Source organism: Pan paniscus, chromosome 5 (assembly GCF_029289425.2).
Source record: "Pan paniscus chromosome 5, NHGRI_mPanPan1-v2.0_pri, whole genome shotgun sequence".
Lineage (NCBI taxonomy): Eukaryota > Metazoa > Chordata > Mammalia > Primates > Hominidae > Pan > Pan paniscus.
This window is the reverse complement of record NC_073254.2, coordinates 130,619,120-130,634,653: the sequence shown is the minus strand read 5'-3', so window position 1 is coordinate 130,634,653 and position 15,534 is coordinate 130,619,120. Positions and strand designations below refer to the sequence as shown.

Below are 15,534 nucleotides of genomic sequence, written 5' to 3'. Positions count from 1 at the left end.
TCAGGGGTGAGGACTGAGAACCTTCATTTCTAATGCAGGCTCTCAGGTGATGCTCAGGTTGCTGGTAAAAGCTACATTTGTGTAGCGAGATTCTAGAGCACCTAAAAAAGGCTTTAAAATATGCATGCCCTTTGACCTGATAATTCCTGGAATTTATCCTGTGGAAGTAATCAGAGCTGCCACAAATAGATGAGTACTTATTATATACCAGGGTGGTGCTAAACCCTTTACCTACATTTTTTCATATGATCTTCCTAGCAAATCTATAGGGTAGGCATAATTATAATTTCCACTTTTCAGATTCAGAACCTAAGGCTTTCTTAGAGGTTAACTAACTTGCCCAAGATCACACAATTGGTGAATGACAATCAGGTTCTAGTAGGGGTCTCTGAGTCTCACCTGCTAGGCAGTATTGGCTTCCTGCCATGCACATCAGATTTAGCTACAAGGACTTGTATGCCACAGCTATTATGAAACAAGTAATACCCGTACCAGTAGGAGATAGGCAGCCACTCAAAATAATAAGTTTGAAGATTATTTGACAAGAGAAAATGTTTATGGAACAATATTAAATAAAAAGCTAAGACAATTTTTTAGTAGAATTCCAATTTTATAAAAACAAAGCAAAAATTCCTGTGTTTATACCATATATGTATATGCCACACACACGCAAAACACCAAAGGGACATTATAAAAATTTTGTCAGTGGTTTTTTTGTCACTGAGTGGCTTGATTGTGATTTTAATTTTCTTCCTTATACTTTCTATATTCTGTAATTCTTTTTATTATGAACATATATTACCTATTTTTAGACCTTTTAATTTGAAATATTTCATATGTCGGAAAGAATATATAATGAAAAAATATCTAGTATATTTAGAATAATAAAATGAATACCCCTTTGCTCACCTCTGAACCTAGGAATTAGAACATCACTAAGATTACTAAAGTACCCTGTGTGCCCCACCTCCCTATCCACATCCCTCCCAGAGGGTAGACTCTGAGTGTTCTGCATTTGGGTTTATCATCCCCACAGTTTTTATTATAGTTCTAGTCCACATGTTTATGTACCTCTAAAAGTTATTGTTCAGTTTATTGTCTTTCAACTTTTTATAAATGGTAACATATTATGTATTTTCTTCTGCAACTTGCTTTTTCTCCTCACTGAACCTTGCATATTCATTTTTACTGTTGTATAACATTCCATTCTGTGAATGTATAAAAATGTACCCATTTTTCAGTTGATGGACATTTGGATTGTCTCTCTATATATACACGTGTGTGTATATATATATATATACACACACATATATATATACACGTGTATATATATACACACACATATATATACGTATATATGTATATACGTATATATGTGTATATATATGTGTGTGTATATATGTGTATATATGTGTGTGTGTATATATACGTGTATATATATATGTATATATATGTGTGTGTATATATATGTGTATATATATATTGGCCATTACTAAAAGGCTGCTAAGAACATTTTTATCCCTGTATCCTGATATACATGTAGAAAATCATCTCTTTGACTCAGGTATGTGCCTAGAAATGGAGTTGCTAGGTCATAAGCTATACACATTTTCAACACTAATGGTTAATGCATAACTGTTTTCCAAAGGAATTGTAACAGTATAAACTCTCATGTTGTGTGTGACAGTTCCTATTTCTTCACACATTTGCTAATATTTGGTAATGTGTTCCTTCTTATTCAGAAAAAACAATGACTTAAACACATACCTTATAGGAAAGCCAATCTTGGAGCTTATCATTAAAAAATATCAATTGGATGAGTGTTCCCAGTGATGTGTGACTGTGCGTGTCCTTGCAGGTATGCCAACAGTAGCCTCATAAAGTACATGGAGAAACACAAGGTCAAGCCTGACAGCAAAGTGTTCCTCTTGGTAGGTGCTTCTCTCCCAGACTAAAATCTGATTCTCAGCACAAATCTTGCCTTCTATTTACTCAGCTATTCCTCCTCTTTAGAAACAAAAGAAATTAGTGGATGCTGGGGTAAAATTAAGTATTTTTTTGTTGAGATGTCACCCTGTCTTTCAGCCTTCACTTTAAATGATTTATCAGCAGAAAATGAACTTTATAAGGGCTTTAATGCTGATGATTTCTGCCAATTTCACATAAAAGTATGTAGTATGCATAATCTGCAGTGAGCTACACAAAATGTATTTTATATTAATCCTGTTACACAGTAATACAAAAGACAAGGTGTTGACTTGTAAATAACCTTTTCATGTGCTGTACATTTCCTGTGTGTCACTCTAGCTTCAGAAACTCCTGACCATGGATCCAACCAAGAGAATTACCTCGGAGCAAGCTCTGCAGGATCCCTATTTTCAGGAGGACCCTTTGCCAACATTAGAGTATGTATCCCGTCTTTTCTGTGTCCTTTGCTCCAGGCTGAGGAGGCCGCATGGTGGTTGAAAGCAAGGGAAGCACTTGCTACTGAAGTATTTAACTTTTTCAGTGATACCACCTAAAGACTGCTCAAGAGCAAGCTTCCACATTTTGAAACAGGCAAAGCTGTAGAGAGGGATGAATGAAAACAAGTATTTTAGGAACGACCATTTGTCAGTTTTACAGATGAAAACTAAAGCTGATAACAGATAAGACCTTTACAGACCAATTGGCCAGATCAGAAATTCAGCCAAACCAGTAGGCAACAGAAGTTAATCTGTCTTTCAGAGCATGTCCACTGCACTACAAAACCTCTCTACTCCTTCATCCTTCTTAACCCCAAGTATAGACTTTGTGTTTTCATCTATACGAGGTGCAGTTTTTCTTGTTAAGGCAAATACAAATTATTTTTGGCGCTAATGAAGTTAGTATAGAGAAACTTCTGTGTCCTATACATCAACTAGCTAGCAGCAGTCAAGATTTGAACACTAGCCGCAGATGAAGAGTAGGAAATAAGTGAAGAAAAACAAATTGGAATTTTAAATTAACAAGGTAATGATATTACAGATTTTAGATCATGATATGTTTTTTCTTTTTAATGATTTTTAGTGTATTTGCCGGCTGCCAGATTCCATACCCCAAACGAGAATTCCTTAATGAAGATGATCCTGAAGAAAAAGGTGACAAGGTATAAACTGCATGGTATACTTTCACTTCCAAAGAGCAAGGGAGGCAAAAAGATAGTTTAGGTATCGTTCCATAATTCCTATACATTTAACCACCTTTTCTAATATTTAATTAAATTTGAATGTATCTTATTTTCTGTGGAAGTTTGGGGATTGTAAAGGTAGCTTGAAGTTTGAAGTATAACCAGCTCACAGATACCTGAGCTTCCGGTGTGTGTTGCAGCCAGTTCTACTCCCGGATTCCCACTTCTTGCTCTTTCTGTTTGTTTGGTGTCACTACCACCCCTTTATGCAGGCTGGCTTTTGCTAGCATCACTCTGTTCTTTCCTCTTAACTGGATATATTGGCTCACTCTCCAGACCGCTCTGCCTTTCCAGAATCATGATTGAAAAGATTTCTTCTAGCTGTTTTAATGAGCTATAAGAAATGTATTTCTAATGTGCCTGTGGCCTTCAGTGAGATGTCTGTGACTGATTTGGAGGATCACTGTGCAGTCTTAATGAACTTCAGGGAAAGAGTCCTGTTTGGGGCTCAGCGCCTTGCCCTTTGGGAACACTGTGTTCCCTGGCTGCTCCATTCTCCAGTCTTCCCCATCACTCTAGTGTCCCACATAGATTGCTCCCCCAGGTTGGTCAGCAGCCACATGTGCATATCAAATAATTAAAGAAAGCTCCTGTTAATTTGGTTTCATACCAAGCTTGCTTTTTTCCCCTTAAAAGAATCAGCAACAGCAGCAGAACCAGCATCAGCAGCCCACAGCCCCTCCACAGCAGGCAGCAGCCCCTCCACAGGCGCCCCCACCGCAGCAGAACAGCACCCAGACCAACGGGACCGCAGGTGGGGCTGGGGCCGGGGTCGGGGGCACCGGAGCAGGGTTGCAGCACAGCCAGGACTCCAGCCTGAACCAGGTGCCTCCAAACAAGAAGCCACGGCTAGGGCCTTCAGGCGCAAACTCAGGTGGACCTGTGATGCCCTCGGATTATCAGGTACTCCCTGAATGTCTAATGTTCATATGCTTTATGAAGTGGGGAAAAGATTTATCCTAGATCCTTTTAGAGTTAAGTAACACTTAACTCTTACATTTGACTGTGCAATCCTGTTTCTAGGGCATTCTATGAAGAGGAAGATTTTCATCATATTTCATGTAATTGTAAGATATCTCGTATTCTGACTTGTTTATCCTGACACCCTGAGGAGAGGAAGGTAGGGAGGCCAGTGCCCCCATCCTTAAAGAAAATTTCATCATTTTACCCTTATAGCTGCCTTAGCAGTTTTGGTGTATCAGAAAAAGATACGTAGATACGCAGTTGAAAAGGGAAGGGGAGTGGTGGCTTACTTTGGACAAAATTAATTGCATTCTTTAGAAAGATATGCTCTTTCTGGGAGGAAGTAGCTACATAGATAAAGAAGAGAAGGGGGCTAAGACTGAGGCTTCTCCGAAATAACTGTTAAGTCTCATTAGAAATAATTTTCAGACTAGAAAATACTTTTTGTTATTCAGATAAAAAGAGAACACCAATTGCAGTGCTAATTCAGGAAATTAAAGGAGCTAAGTCTAAGGATTGGTATTTGGAGAGAGGTAAAAATACCCATTGTGATAACCATAGGAAATTTTGAAAAAAAAATTTTTATTCAAGGTAGTAACAAGTTAAGAAACCATCTAGGAAGAAGGGAAAACTTAAGTTTTTTGTTTGTTTGTTTTTTTGTTTGTTTTGTTTTAAGTTTAGAACCACAGTCCCTCCGGGAACTCTTGCAGATGAGTGCGTAGGATAGAGATAATAGAAAACAAAACCTCTGGCAAAGGAACCATAAACTCACTGATAAGGAACTGCAATAAAGAGAAACTTTAACAAGAAAGACATAACAAATAGCTGCATAAACTGCCTTCACATTTTGAATAGCTCAACAAACTAATGTGTTTCCACACAACTACTTCTCTGAAAAACTTCTCTTCAGAATATCCCTGCAAGCAGAAGAGTACATAATACTTCCACTTGGTTCCAATTAAACAAATTGAGGCTTCAGTTTGATCTACTAAAAACAGCTTGCTAGCTGGGTAATAGCATGAGCATATTTGAATTTTGTTATAAAATCTGTTTCCCCTCCATTATATGAGCAACAAATGCTTACTATATACTGGTTCATCTTTGTGTGTCTGATTGAATTATATTAACCTGTGTTAAAAAATAATAATAATTTGCCTAAACACTTGTTAAAGTTGGTAAGGCAGACTTTATTCAAGGCGGGGCCATGTTAGTGCATAAAGGGACCACTGCAACAGGGGCTGGCAGTTGGGGAGGAAGACTGGACTCAATTCAGACTCCCACATGACAAGTGGAGAGGTATAGCCAAAGAGCAGGGTGGGGATCAGTGGATGGAAAGTTACCAAGAGGAAACATCCAGGATAAAAGGTCTCTGGCTAAACTGACTGCATAGTATTAGGCTGAAGGGAGGCCTGGGTAATAAGCTCTTAAAGGTGGGGGATTTTTGCCAAGCCAACTTAGTAAGATTCTTGCTCTAACAGGATTCTTCAAGGACAGAGGAAAGCCCAAGGTCAGGCCTAGTCAAGCAGAAGACTCACAGAGCTCCCTCCAACACGACCCTGTAAAACTTCCCTCCAGTCTGTTTGCAGACAACACCTCCTCTACTGTGCTGCCCCAGGCAACAACATGTTTTCATACCTTCTGTAATAAACCTGCCTTTCTTTACCCAAAACCATCTTGGTTAAAACCTTGACTGCCTGAGAGCAGCCTGACTGCAGTTTTTGTCAAAGGAAAGAGTCTTTGTCACCCAATTGTAGTCAATTATAGACAGATTACTGTATTTCTTTTTTTTTCCCCAAATTCAAAAATTCTTTGAAATGCTTTTCTATGTCCATATTGTTCTGTTGACTTAAAAATAAACCTTTCATAGCTGAGTCCCGATGTCTGTGGAAAAAAATAATAAACCTTCCAACATATCTATTAAATGAATAGATACAGCTATTTAGTTGGAGAGACTGGCATGAGGGGCAGTCAGGTGTCCCATTACACAGAACTTGCAACTCATACACCATCTAGGGGCCAAGGGAAAAACTTTCCTTTCACCCTCTGAAAGTTTGCTGAAAAATCAACTCACAAAAGGCAGGTTAATTGGGGAAAATGTCATGGGTGCAACTAGCTAAGGCAGTCAAGGTTTTTACTAAGAGTTCTGGGTAAAGAAAGGCAGATTTATTACAGAATGTATGAAAACATGTTGTTGCAACAGACAGCATAGCAGAAGAGGGGCTGTCTGCAAAGAGCAGGGGCTGGAAGGAAGTTTTACAGGGTCTTGCAGGAGGGAGCTATGTGCCAAATGAGGTCATTGTGCCCACCAGTTGTTTGTGACTAGCAGTGTCTCAGAACAATTGTTCATTGTTTTTCCCCACCTGGAGCCCCTTCCTCCTTGTTGCTTACTTATCAGGACAGAAAGGCATACAACTTTGATACCAGTGGGCTGAGGGAGGTCCCCAGATGCTGGTGGGACCTCAACCCCACCCTGTGTCCAGGCTCCTAACACCATCGGGAGAAGGAATTAAAGGATGAGTCAAAAATAGCAAAAGTATGGAGATTTATTGCAGAGGGAAAAGTACACAACTCAAGAAAGGGCAGTGTGGGTACACGCAAGAGAGAATCTGGCTGGGGACAGTGGCTCATGCCTGTAATCCCAACACTTTGGGAGGCTGAGGCGGGTGGATCACCTGAGGGTCAGGAGTTCAAGACCATCCTGGCCAACATGGCAAAACCTCGTCTCTACTAAAAATATAAAAATTAGCTGGTTGTGGTGGTGCAAGCCTGTAATCCCAACTACTTGGGAGGCTGAGGCAGGATAATTGCTTGAACCTGGGAGGCAGAGGTGCAGTGAGCCGAGATCGCGCCACTGCACTCCAGCCTGGGTGACAGAGTGAGACTCCATCTGAAAAAAAATAAATGAATAGAGAGTCATGCAGTCTGGTTTGGGTTTCTATCTTTATGGGTTTCTTTAACCAAAGGGTGGAATATTCATGAAAATTCCTGGAAAAAGGGGGAGATTTCTTGGAACTGTGGTGCCACCCATTTTTATGCCAAATATGGATGTTCTTGGAACTGTCATGGTGCTGGTGAGTGTGTGATTTAGAATGTTAATGAGCATATAATGATGTCCTAGGTTTTTAAGCAGAAATTCAAAGTGTGTTTCATGTAGTCTTTTTGTTTTTTTTTTTTTTTTTTTTGTGAGACAGAGTCTCACTGTGTCACCCAGGCTGGAGTGCGGTGACGTGATCTTGGCTCACTACAACCTCCACCTCCTGGGTTCAAGTGATTCTCATGCCTCAGCCTCCCAAGTAGCTGAGACTACAGGCATGTACCACCACTCCCGGCTAATTTGTGTGTGTGTGTGTGTGTGTGTATATATATATATATAAATAATTTTATTATTTTTTTTTAAGTAAAGACAGGGTTTCGCCATGTTGGTCAGGCTGGTCTCAAACTCCTGACCTCAAGTCATCCACCTTCCTTGGCCTCCTAAAGTGTTGGGACTACAGGCGTGAGCCACTGTGCCCGGCCAGAAATTGTCCATTTTTATGGTTTAGGGTCAACAAAGTGTGGACAGCCATGTAGAAACATGATTGGACAGAAGGGGTATGATCTGATGCTAATAGACTGAGGGGGAAACCCAACATGGCCTGTCTAGGTTCCTGTTGGTCTCTCTAAGCGTGCATTCCTGCCTCTGGGTGTGGGGCAGGACCCCCTCTGGGACAGGAGTCTCATGACCTACAGTCAGACAGGGTATGCCAGATCATTTCTTTATGGCCAGTTTTTACACAGAAAGGTGGGGGGAAGTTAGAGTAATATTTTTAGGTTTCACAGCTGGTGTTGGGGAAGTGGGGTTCTGGTTTCTATGGCTTGCCTTAGGGAAGGGGAATTCTAGTTTCTATGGCTGGCTCTGGGGAGAATGGGACTGTGAGACAAGAGGGCACAAAAAGGTCAGAGAAAAACTTTTGCTCCTGAGGCCTTCATTTTGGGGTATTGTTTTCTGTGCCCCAACAGTTCCATTAGTAGAGTTTCAAGGCTTTTGAGCTGCTTCATCAATGTATTGTAAGCAAGTACAATTAGCGCTTTGAAAAGCGGGACATTGGCTTATTTTCTGTCTAAAAAACCCCTTGTCATTAAAAAAGCTATGTTACAGCACATTAGATTCTTACATGTTTACATTATACTTTATGGCAAAATTGCCCCAAATAATGTATGAGTTGAAAGAACATTTTTCATAATAAACTTCAAAATAAAACACGTAATTAAAATTTGAAATTTTTAAAGACTTCTGTAACCAATGTAACTATTCAGTTGTGCAACTTAGGAAGGGGCAAAACTGAGTTTTGGTTTTTTTTTTTTTGAGATGTAGTCTCCCTCTGTCGCCCAGGCTAGAGTGCAGTGGCGCCAATCTTGACTCACTACAACTTCTGACTCCTGGGTTCAAGCGATTCTCCTGCCTCAGCCTCCCGAGTAGCTGGAACTACAGGGACCCACCACCATGCCTGGCTAATTTTTGTATTTTTAGTAGAGATGGGGTTTCACCATGTTGGCCAGACTGGTCTTGAACTCCTGACCTCAGGTGATCTGCCCAGCTCAGCCTCCCAAAGTGCTGGGATTACAGGTGTGAGCCACTGTGCCCAGCCACAACTGAGTTGTTTTTAACCAGAACTACCTTAGTGCCCTGTTATCTTGGACCAGATATTCCAAGTCCAGTTTGGCAGCCTTTGAGCACTGAGCAGGAGGACCTTGCTGATCTGTTCTTTCCTAAACCCCCAGTGCCACCTCAAGATAATTTACATGTTTAACTCAAAGTGTAACCGCCCGACAGGTTCTTCTTGCTTGCTGCCCAGATAGAGCCAATTTATCAAGACAGGAATTTCAATAAAGTTTAATACACATAGGGCCAGCTAAATGGGACATCAGAGTTTTATTATCAGCCTCCTCAAAATTTGGAGGCTAGGATTTTTCAAAGATACTTTGGTGGGCAGGGGTCTAGGGAATGACTACTGCTGCTTGGTTGGGGATGCAATCAAAGGGGTGTGAAAAATGGTCTTCCTGTGCTGAGTCCACTTCTGGGTGGGGGCCACAGGACTGGTTGAGTCATGAGTCTCAGTCTGGGTGGAGTCATCCGAAATGCAAAAGTCTGAAAAGCCTTCTGAAAAGGTTGACAATAGTGATGTTATTTACAGGAGTAATTGGGGAGTAGCCAATTGACCTCCAGAACAATGACTGGTAATTGTTTAACTGCACCTACATCTTAGCAGAATTCAGGCCTCTCTCATAATCCTAAACTTGTGGCCTTTTAGTAGTTTTATAAAGGCAGTTTAGTTTTGGGATGGACTATTGTCATTTAAACTATAAACTAAATTTCTCCCAAAGTTAACTTGGCCCATGCCCAGCAATGACCAAGAACAGTTTGGAGGTTAAAGGCAAGATGGAGTGGGTTAAATCAGATCTCTTTCACTGTCATAATTTTTTTGCTGTTTAATTTTTGCTAAGGAAGTTTCAAAAGTAATAGCTTTATTACATATATTCTTTCCCACTTTGCTTACAAGAAAAACCAGCCTTCTGAATATAGCCAAAGATACTACTTCCAGCTATGCTTGTCTCTTACATACTGTTCTTATTCTATAGATGATTTTTCCTTTTACACATTTTTTTTGTATTTGCGTTAGGTACTATGAAGATGAAGGTTTCATTTAATGTAATAAAAATACATTGAATTGAAATGCATTTTTCTGTCTTCTCTTGAAGACAATCATATGTGAAAATTGCTTTATTCTAAATGTTACCTGAAGTTTATAAAACCCACATGTTGCTGCCGCACCCCACCTAATCTTGCCTTACTTTGTCTCGTAGGTAGAACTCCTGATACCCCTAGCTTCTACCTCTGAAAACCCTTTGCTCTAAAATAATGATTTCTTAATCACAGCTTTGTTATTTATAATGGGAAAAATAATAGCATGTCAGTATACATTATGAATACTATTGATTTCAGTATGCCAAATTGATTATTCTTGTTTGCACGTCTCAGTTATGCAAAGGATTGTTACACCCCAGAATTGGAATAAGAGAAATGGGTCCGCTGAAATTTCCCCTTTTCCTTTCTTTCCAGTGTAGCTTATCTCCCACAAAAATCTAGCCAAATTTCATGCCTGCCAGAATGTGTGGTTACAGTGGTGGCAGGCTGTGATTTCAAATAAGCAAAATGTGTTAACAACTTAAGTTAGCTGTCAGCTATGTGTGTCTGAACCAGGAACCTAATGATGAAAACGGCTTATATCTCTATCCTACTGTGATGAGCATCTTGAGTCATCCTCTTCCTCCATCAGTAATTCCCTTTTCCTGTTTCCTTCTCCTAGCACTCCAGTTCTCGCCTGAATTACCAAAGCAGCGTTCAGGGATCCTCTCAGTCCCAGAGCACACTTGGCTACTCTTCCTCGTCTCAGCAGAGCTCACAGTACCACCCATCTCACCAGGCCCACCGGTACTGACCAGCTCCCGTTGGGCCAGGCCAGCCCAGCCCAGAGCACAGGCTCCAGCAATATGTCTGCATTGAAAAGAACCAAAAAAATGCAAACTATGATGCCATTTAAAACTCATACACGTGGGAGGAAAACCTTGTATACTGAGCAGTTTGCAGGACTGATAGCTCTTCTTTATTGACTTAAAGAAGATTCTTGTGAAGTTTCCTCAGCACCCCTTCCCTGCATGTGTTCCATTGTGACTTCTCTGATAAAGCGTCTGATCTAATCCCAGCACTTCTGTAACCTTCAGCATTTCTTTGAAGGATTTCCTGGTGCACCTTTCTCATGCTGTAGCAATCACTATGGTTTATCTTTCAAAGCTCTTTTAATGGATTTTAATGTTTTAGAAACAGGATTCCAGTGGTGTATAGTTTTATACTTCATGAACTGATTTAGCAACACAGGTAAAAATGCACCTTTTAAAGCACTACGTTTTCACAGACAATAACTGTTCTGCTCATGGAAGTCTTAAACAGAAACTGTTACTGTCCCAAAGTACTTTACTATTCGTATTTATCTAGTTTCAGGGAAGGTCTAATAAAAAGACAAGCGGTGGGACAGAGGGAACCTACAACCAAAAACTGCCTAGATCTTTGCAGTTATGTGCTTTATGCCATGAAGAACTGAAGTGTGTGGTAATTTTTATAGAATCATTCATATGGAACTGAGTTCCCAGCATCATCTTATTCTGAATAGCATTCAGTAATTAAGAATTACAATTTTAACCTTCATGTAGCTAAGTCTACCTTAAAAAAGATTTCAAGAGCTTTGATGAAATACAGTCTCGATGGCCCACACCAAAACGCTGAAGAGAGTAACAACTGCACTAGGATTTCTTTAAGGAGTAATTTTGATCAAAAGACGTGTTACTTCCCTTTGAAGGAAAAGTTTTTAGTGTGTATTGTACATAAAGTCGGCTTCTCTAAAGAACCATTGGTTTCTTCACATCTGGGTCTGCGTGAGTAACTTTCTTGCATAATCAAGGTTACTCAAGTAGAAGCCTGAAAATTAATCTGCTTTTAAAATAAAGAGCAGTGTTCTCCATTCGTATTTGTATTAGATATAGAGTGACTATTTTTAAAGCATGTTAAAAATTTAGGTTTTATTCATGTTTAAAGTATGTATTATGTATGCATAATTTTGCTGTTGTTACTGAAACTTAATTCTATCAAGAATCTTTTTCATTGCACTGAATGATTTCTTTTGCCCCTAGGTGAAAACTTAATAACTGTGCCTAAAAACTATGGGCGGATAGTATAAGACTATACTAGACAAAGTGAATATTTGCATTTCCATTATCTATGAATTAGTGGCTGAGTTCTTTCTTAGCTGCTTTAAGGAGCCCCTCACTCCCCAGAGTGAAAAGGAAATGTAAAAACTTAGAGCTCCCATTGTAATATAAGGGACAAGAAATTTGTGTTCTTCTGAATGGGCTACTAGCAGCACCAGCCTTGTTTTAAATGTTTTCTTGAGCTAGAAGAAATAGCTGATTATTGTATATGCAAATTACATGCATTTTTAAAAACTATTCTTTCTGAACTTATCTACCTGGTTATGATACTCTGGGTCCATACACAAGTAAAATAAGATTAGACAGAAGCCAGTATACATTTTGCACTATTGATGTGATACTGTAGCCAGCCAGGACCTTACTGATCTCAGCATAATAATGCTCACTAATAATGAAGTCTGCATAGTGACACTCATCAAGACTGAAGATGAAGCAGGTTACATGCTCCATTGGAAGGAGTTTCTGATAGTCTCCTGCTGTTTTACCCCTTCCATTTTTTAAAATAAGAAATTAGCAGCCCTCTGCATAATGTAGCTGCCTATATGCAGTTTTATCCTGTGCCCTAAAGCCTCACTGTCCAGAGCTGTTGGTCATCAGATGCTTATTGCACCCTCACCATGTGCCTGGTGCCCTGCTGGGTAGAGAACACAGAGGACAGGGCATACTTCTTGTCCTTAAGGAGCTTGTGATCTGTGACAGTAAGCCCTCCTGGGATGTCTGTGCCATGTGATTGACTTACAAGTGAAACTGTCTTATAATATGAAGGTCTTTTTGTTTACTTCTAAACCCACTTGGGTAGTTACTATCCCCAAATCTGTTCTGTAAATAATATTATGGAAGGGTTTCTATGTCAGTCTACCTTAGAGAAAGCCAGTGATTCAATATCACAAAAGGCATCGACATATCTTTGAAATGTTCACAGCAGCCTTTTAACAACAACTGGGTGGTCCTTGTAGGCAGAACATACTCTCCTAAGTGGTTGTAGGAAATTGCAAGGAAAATAGAAGCTCTGTTCTTGCTCTCAAGGAGATTACCTTTAATAAAAGAAGACAAACCCAGATAGATATGTAAACCAAAATACTATGCCCCTTAATACTTTATAAGCAGCATTGTTAAATAGTTCTTACGCTTATACATTCACAGAACTACCCTGTTTTCCTTGTATATAATGACTTTTGCTGGCAGAACTGAAATGTAAACTGTAAGGGGATTTCATCAGTTGCTCCCAGTATACAATATCCTCCAGGACATAGCCAGAAATCTCCATTCCACACATGACTGAGTTCCTATCCCTGCACTGGTACTGGCTCTTTTCTGCTCTTTCCTTGCCTCAGGGTTAGTGCTACCCACTGATTCCCTTTACCCTTAGTAATAATTTTGGATCATTTTCTTTCCTTTAAAGGGGAACAAAGCCTTTTTATTTTTGAGACAGAGTGTTGCTCTGTCACCCAAGCTGGAGTGCAGTGGCACGATCTTGGCTCACTCCAACCTCCACCTTCTAGGTTCAAGTGATTCTCCTGCCTCAGCCTCCCGAGTAGCTGGGACTACAGGCACGCACCACCACGTCTGGCTAATTTTTGTATTCTTAGTAGAGATGGGGTTTCACCCTATTGGTCAGGCTGGTCTTGAACTCCTCACCTCATGTCATCCGCCTGCCTTGGCCTCCCGAAGTGCTGGGATTATAGGTGTGAGCCACCGCACCCGGTTGGGAACAAAGCCTTTTTAACACACGTAAGGGCCCTCAAACCGTGGGACCTCTGAGGAGACCTTTGAAGCTTTTTGAGGGCAAACTTTACCTTTGTGGTCCCCAAATGACTGCATTTCTCTTTGAAATTTATTAGATACTGTTATGTCCCCCAAGGGTACAGGAGGGGCATTCCTCAGCCTATGGGAACACCCAAACTAGGAGGGGTTATTGACAGGAAGGAATGAATCCAAGTGAAGGCTTTCTGCTCTTCGTGTTACAAACCAGTTTCAGTTAGCTTTCTGGGGAGGTGTGTGTTTGTGAAAGGAATTCAAGTGTTGCAGGACAGATGAGCTCAAGGTAAGGTAGCTTTTGCAGCAGGGCTGATACTATGAGGCTGAAACAATCCTTGTGATGAAGTAGATCATGCAGTGACATACAAAGACCAAGGATTATGTATATTTTTATATCTCTGTGGTTTTGAAACTTTAGTACTTAGAATTTTGGCCTTCTGCACTACTCTTTTGCTCTTACGAACATAATGGACTCTTAAGAATGGAAAGGGATGACATTTACCTATGTGTGCTGCCTCATTCCTGGTGAAGCAACTGCTACTTGTTCTCTATGCCTCTAAAATGATGCTGTTTTCTCTGCTAAAGGTAAAAGAAAAGAAAAAAATAGTTGGAAAATAAGACATGCAACTTGATGTGCTTTTGAGTAAATTTATGCAGCAGAAACTATACAATGAAGGAAGAATTCTATGGAAATTACAAATCCAAAACTCTATGATGATGTCTTCCTAGGGAGTAGAGAAAGGCAGTGAAATGGCAGGTAGACCAACAGAGGCTTGAAGGATTCAAGTACAAGTAATATTTTGTATAAAACATAGCAGTTTAGGTCCCCATAATCCTCAAAAATAGTCACAAATATAACAAAGTTCGTTGTTTTAGGGTTTTTAAAAAACGTGTTGTACCTAAGGCCATACTTACTCTTCTATGCTATCACTGCAAAGGGGTGATATGTATGTATTATATGAAAAAAAAAACCCTTAATGCACTGTTATCTCCTAAATATTTAGTAAATTAATACTATTTAATTTTTTTAAAGATTTGTCTGTGTAGACACTAAAAGTATTACACAAAATCTGGACTGAAGGTGTCCTTTTTAACAACAATTTAAAGTACTTTTTATATATGTTATGTAGTATATCCTTTCTAAACTGCCTAGTTTGTATATTCCTATAATTCCTATTTGTGAAGTGTACCTGTTCTTGTCTCTTTTTTCAGTCATTTTCTGCACGCATCCCCCTTTATATGGTTATAGAGATGACTGTAGCTTTTCGTGCTCCACTGCGAGGTTTGTGCTCAGAGCCGCTGCACCCCAGCGAGGCCTGCTCCATGGAGTGCAGGACGAGCTACTGCTTTGGAGCGAGGGTTTCCTGCTTTTGAGTTGACCTGACTTCCTTCTTGAAATGACTGTTAAAACTAAAATAAATTACATTGCATTTATTTTATATTCTTGGTTGAAATAAAATTTAATTGACTTTGCTTATGTGTGGATTTTTTAAATATAAAAAAATCTTATAATAAGGTTTAGTGGCTGGACACAGTGGCTCATGCCTGTAATCTCAGCACTTCGGGAGGCTGAGGTAGAAGGATTGCTTGAGGCCAGGAGTTGGAGACCTGACTGGACAACATAGTGAGACCCCATCTAGCGTTCAAATTTTATCTGTGTGCCTAGAAGCTTTTATAATTACACTTTTCCTGCAGAGATACGAAGTCTTTCTGTGAGTTCTAATATGTTATTTTGTTCAGGATGCTATGATGTCATAATACTGCAAAGCAAGCAAGGCTTGCAAATACCTCATAAGTAAAAT

General features: G+C 39.8%; 1 protein-coding gene across 10 annotated transcripts in view; it reads left to right on the top strand.

Moving 5' to 3' along the window:
- The window catches only part of CDK19 (cyclin dependent kinase 19), a 206,037-nt gene extending 190,832 nt beyond the window's left edge, over positions 1-15,205 (top strand). For all 10 annotated transcript variants that reach the window (XM_055114056.2, XM_055114060.3, XM_055114059.2 and 7 more), the window contains 5 exons: positions 1,859-1,931; positions 2,308-2,405; positions 3,049-3,127; positions 3,845-4,111; positions 10,519-15,205. In XM_055114056.2, the coding sequence (XP_054970031.1) occupies positions 1,859-1,931; positions 2,308-2,405; positions 3,049-3,127; positions 3,845-4,111; positions 10,519-10,650 (649 nt within the window). In that variant the 3' untranslated portion in view covers positions 10,651-15,205. The remainder of the gene's footprint in view (positions 1-1,858; positions 1,932-2,307; positions 2,406-3,048; positions 3,128-3,844; positions 4,112-10,518) is intronic.
- Positions 15,206-15,534: the final 329 nt, after the last annotated feature.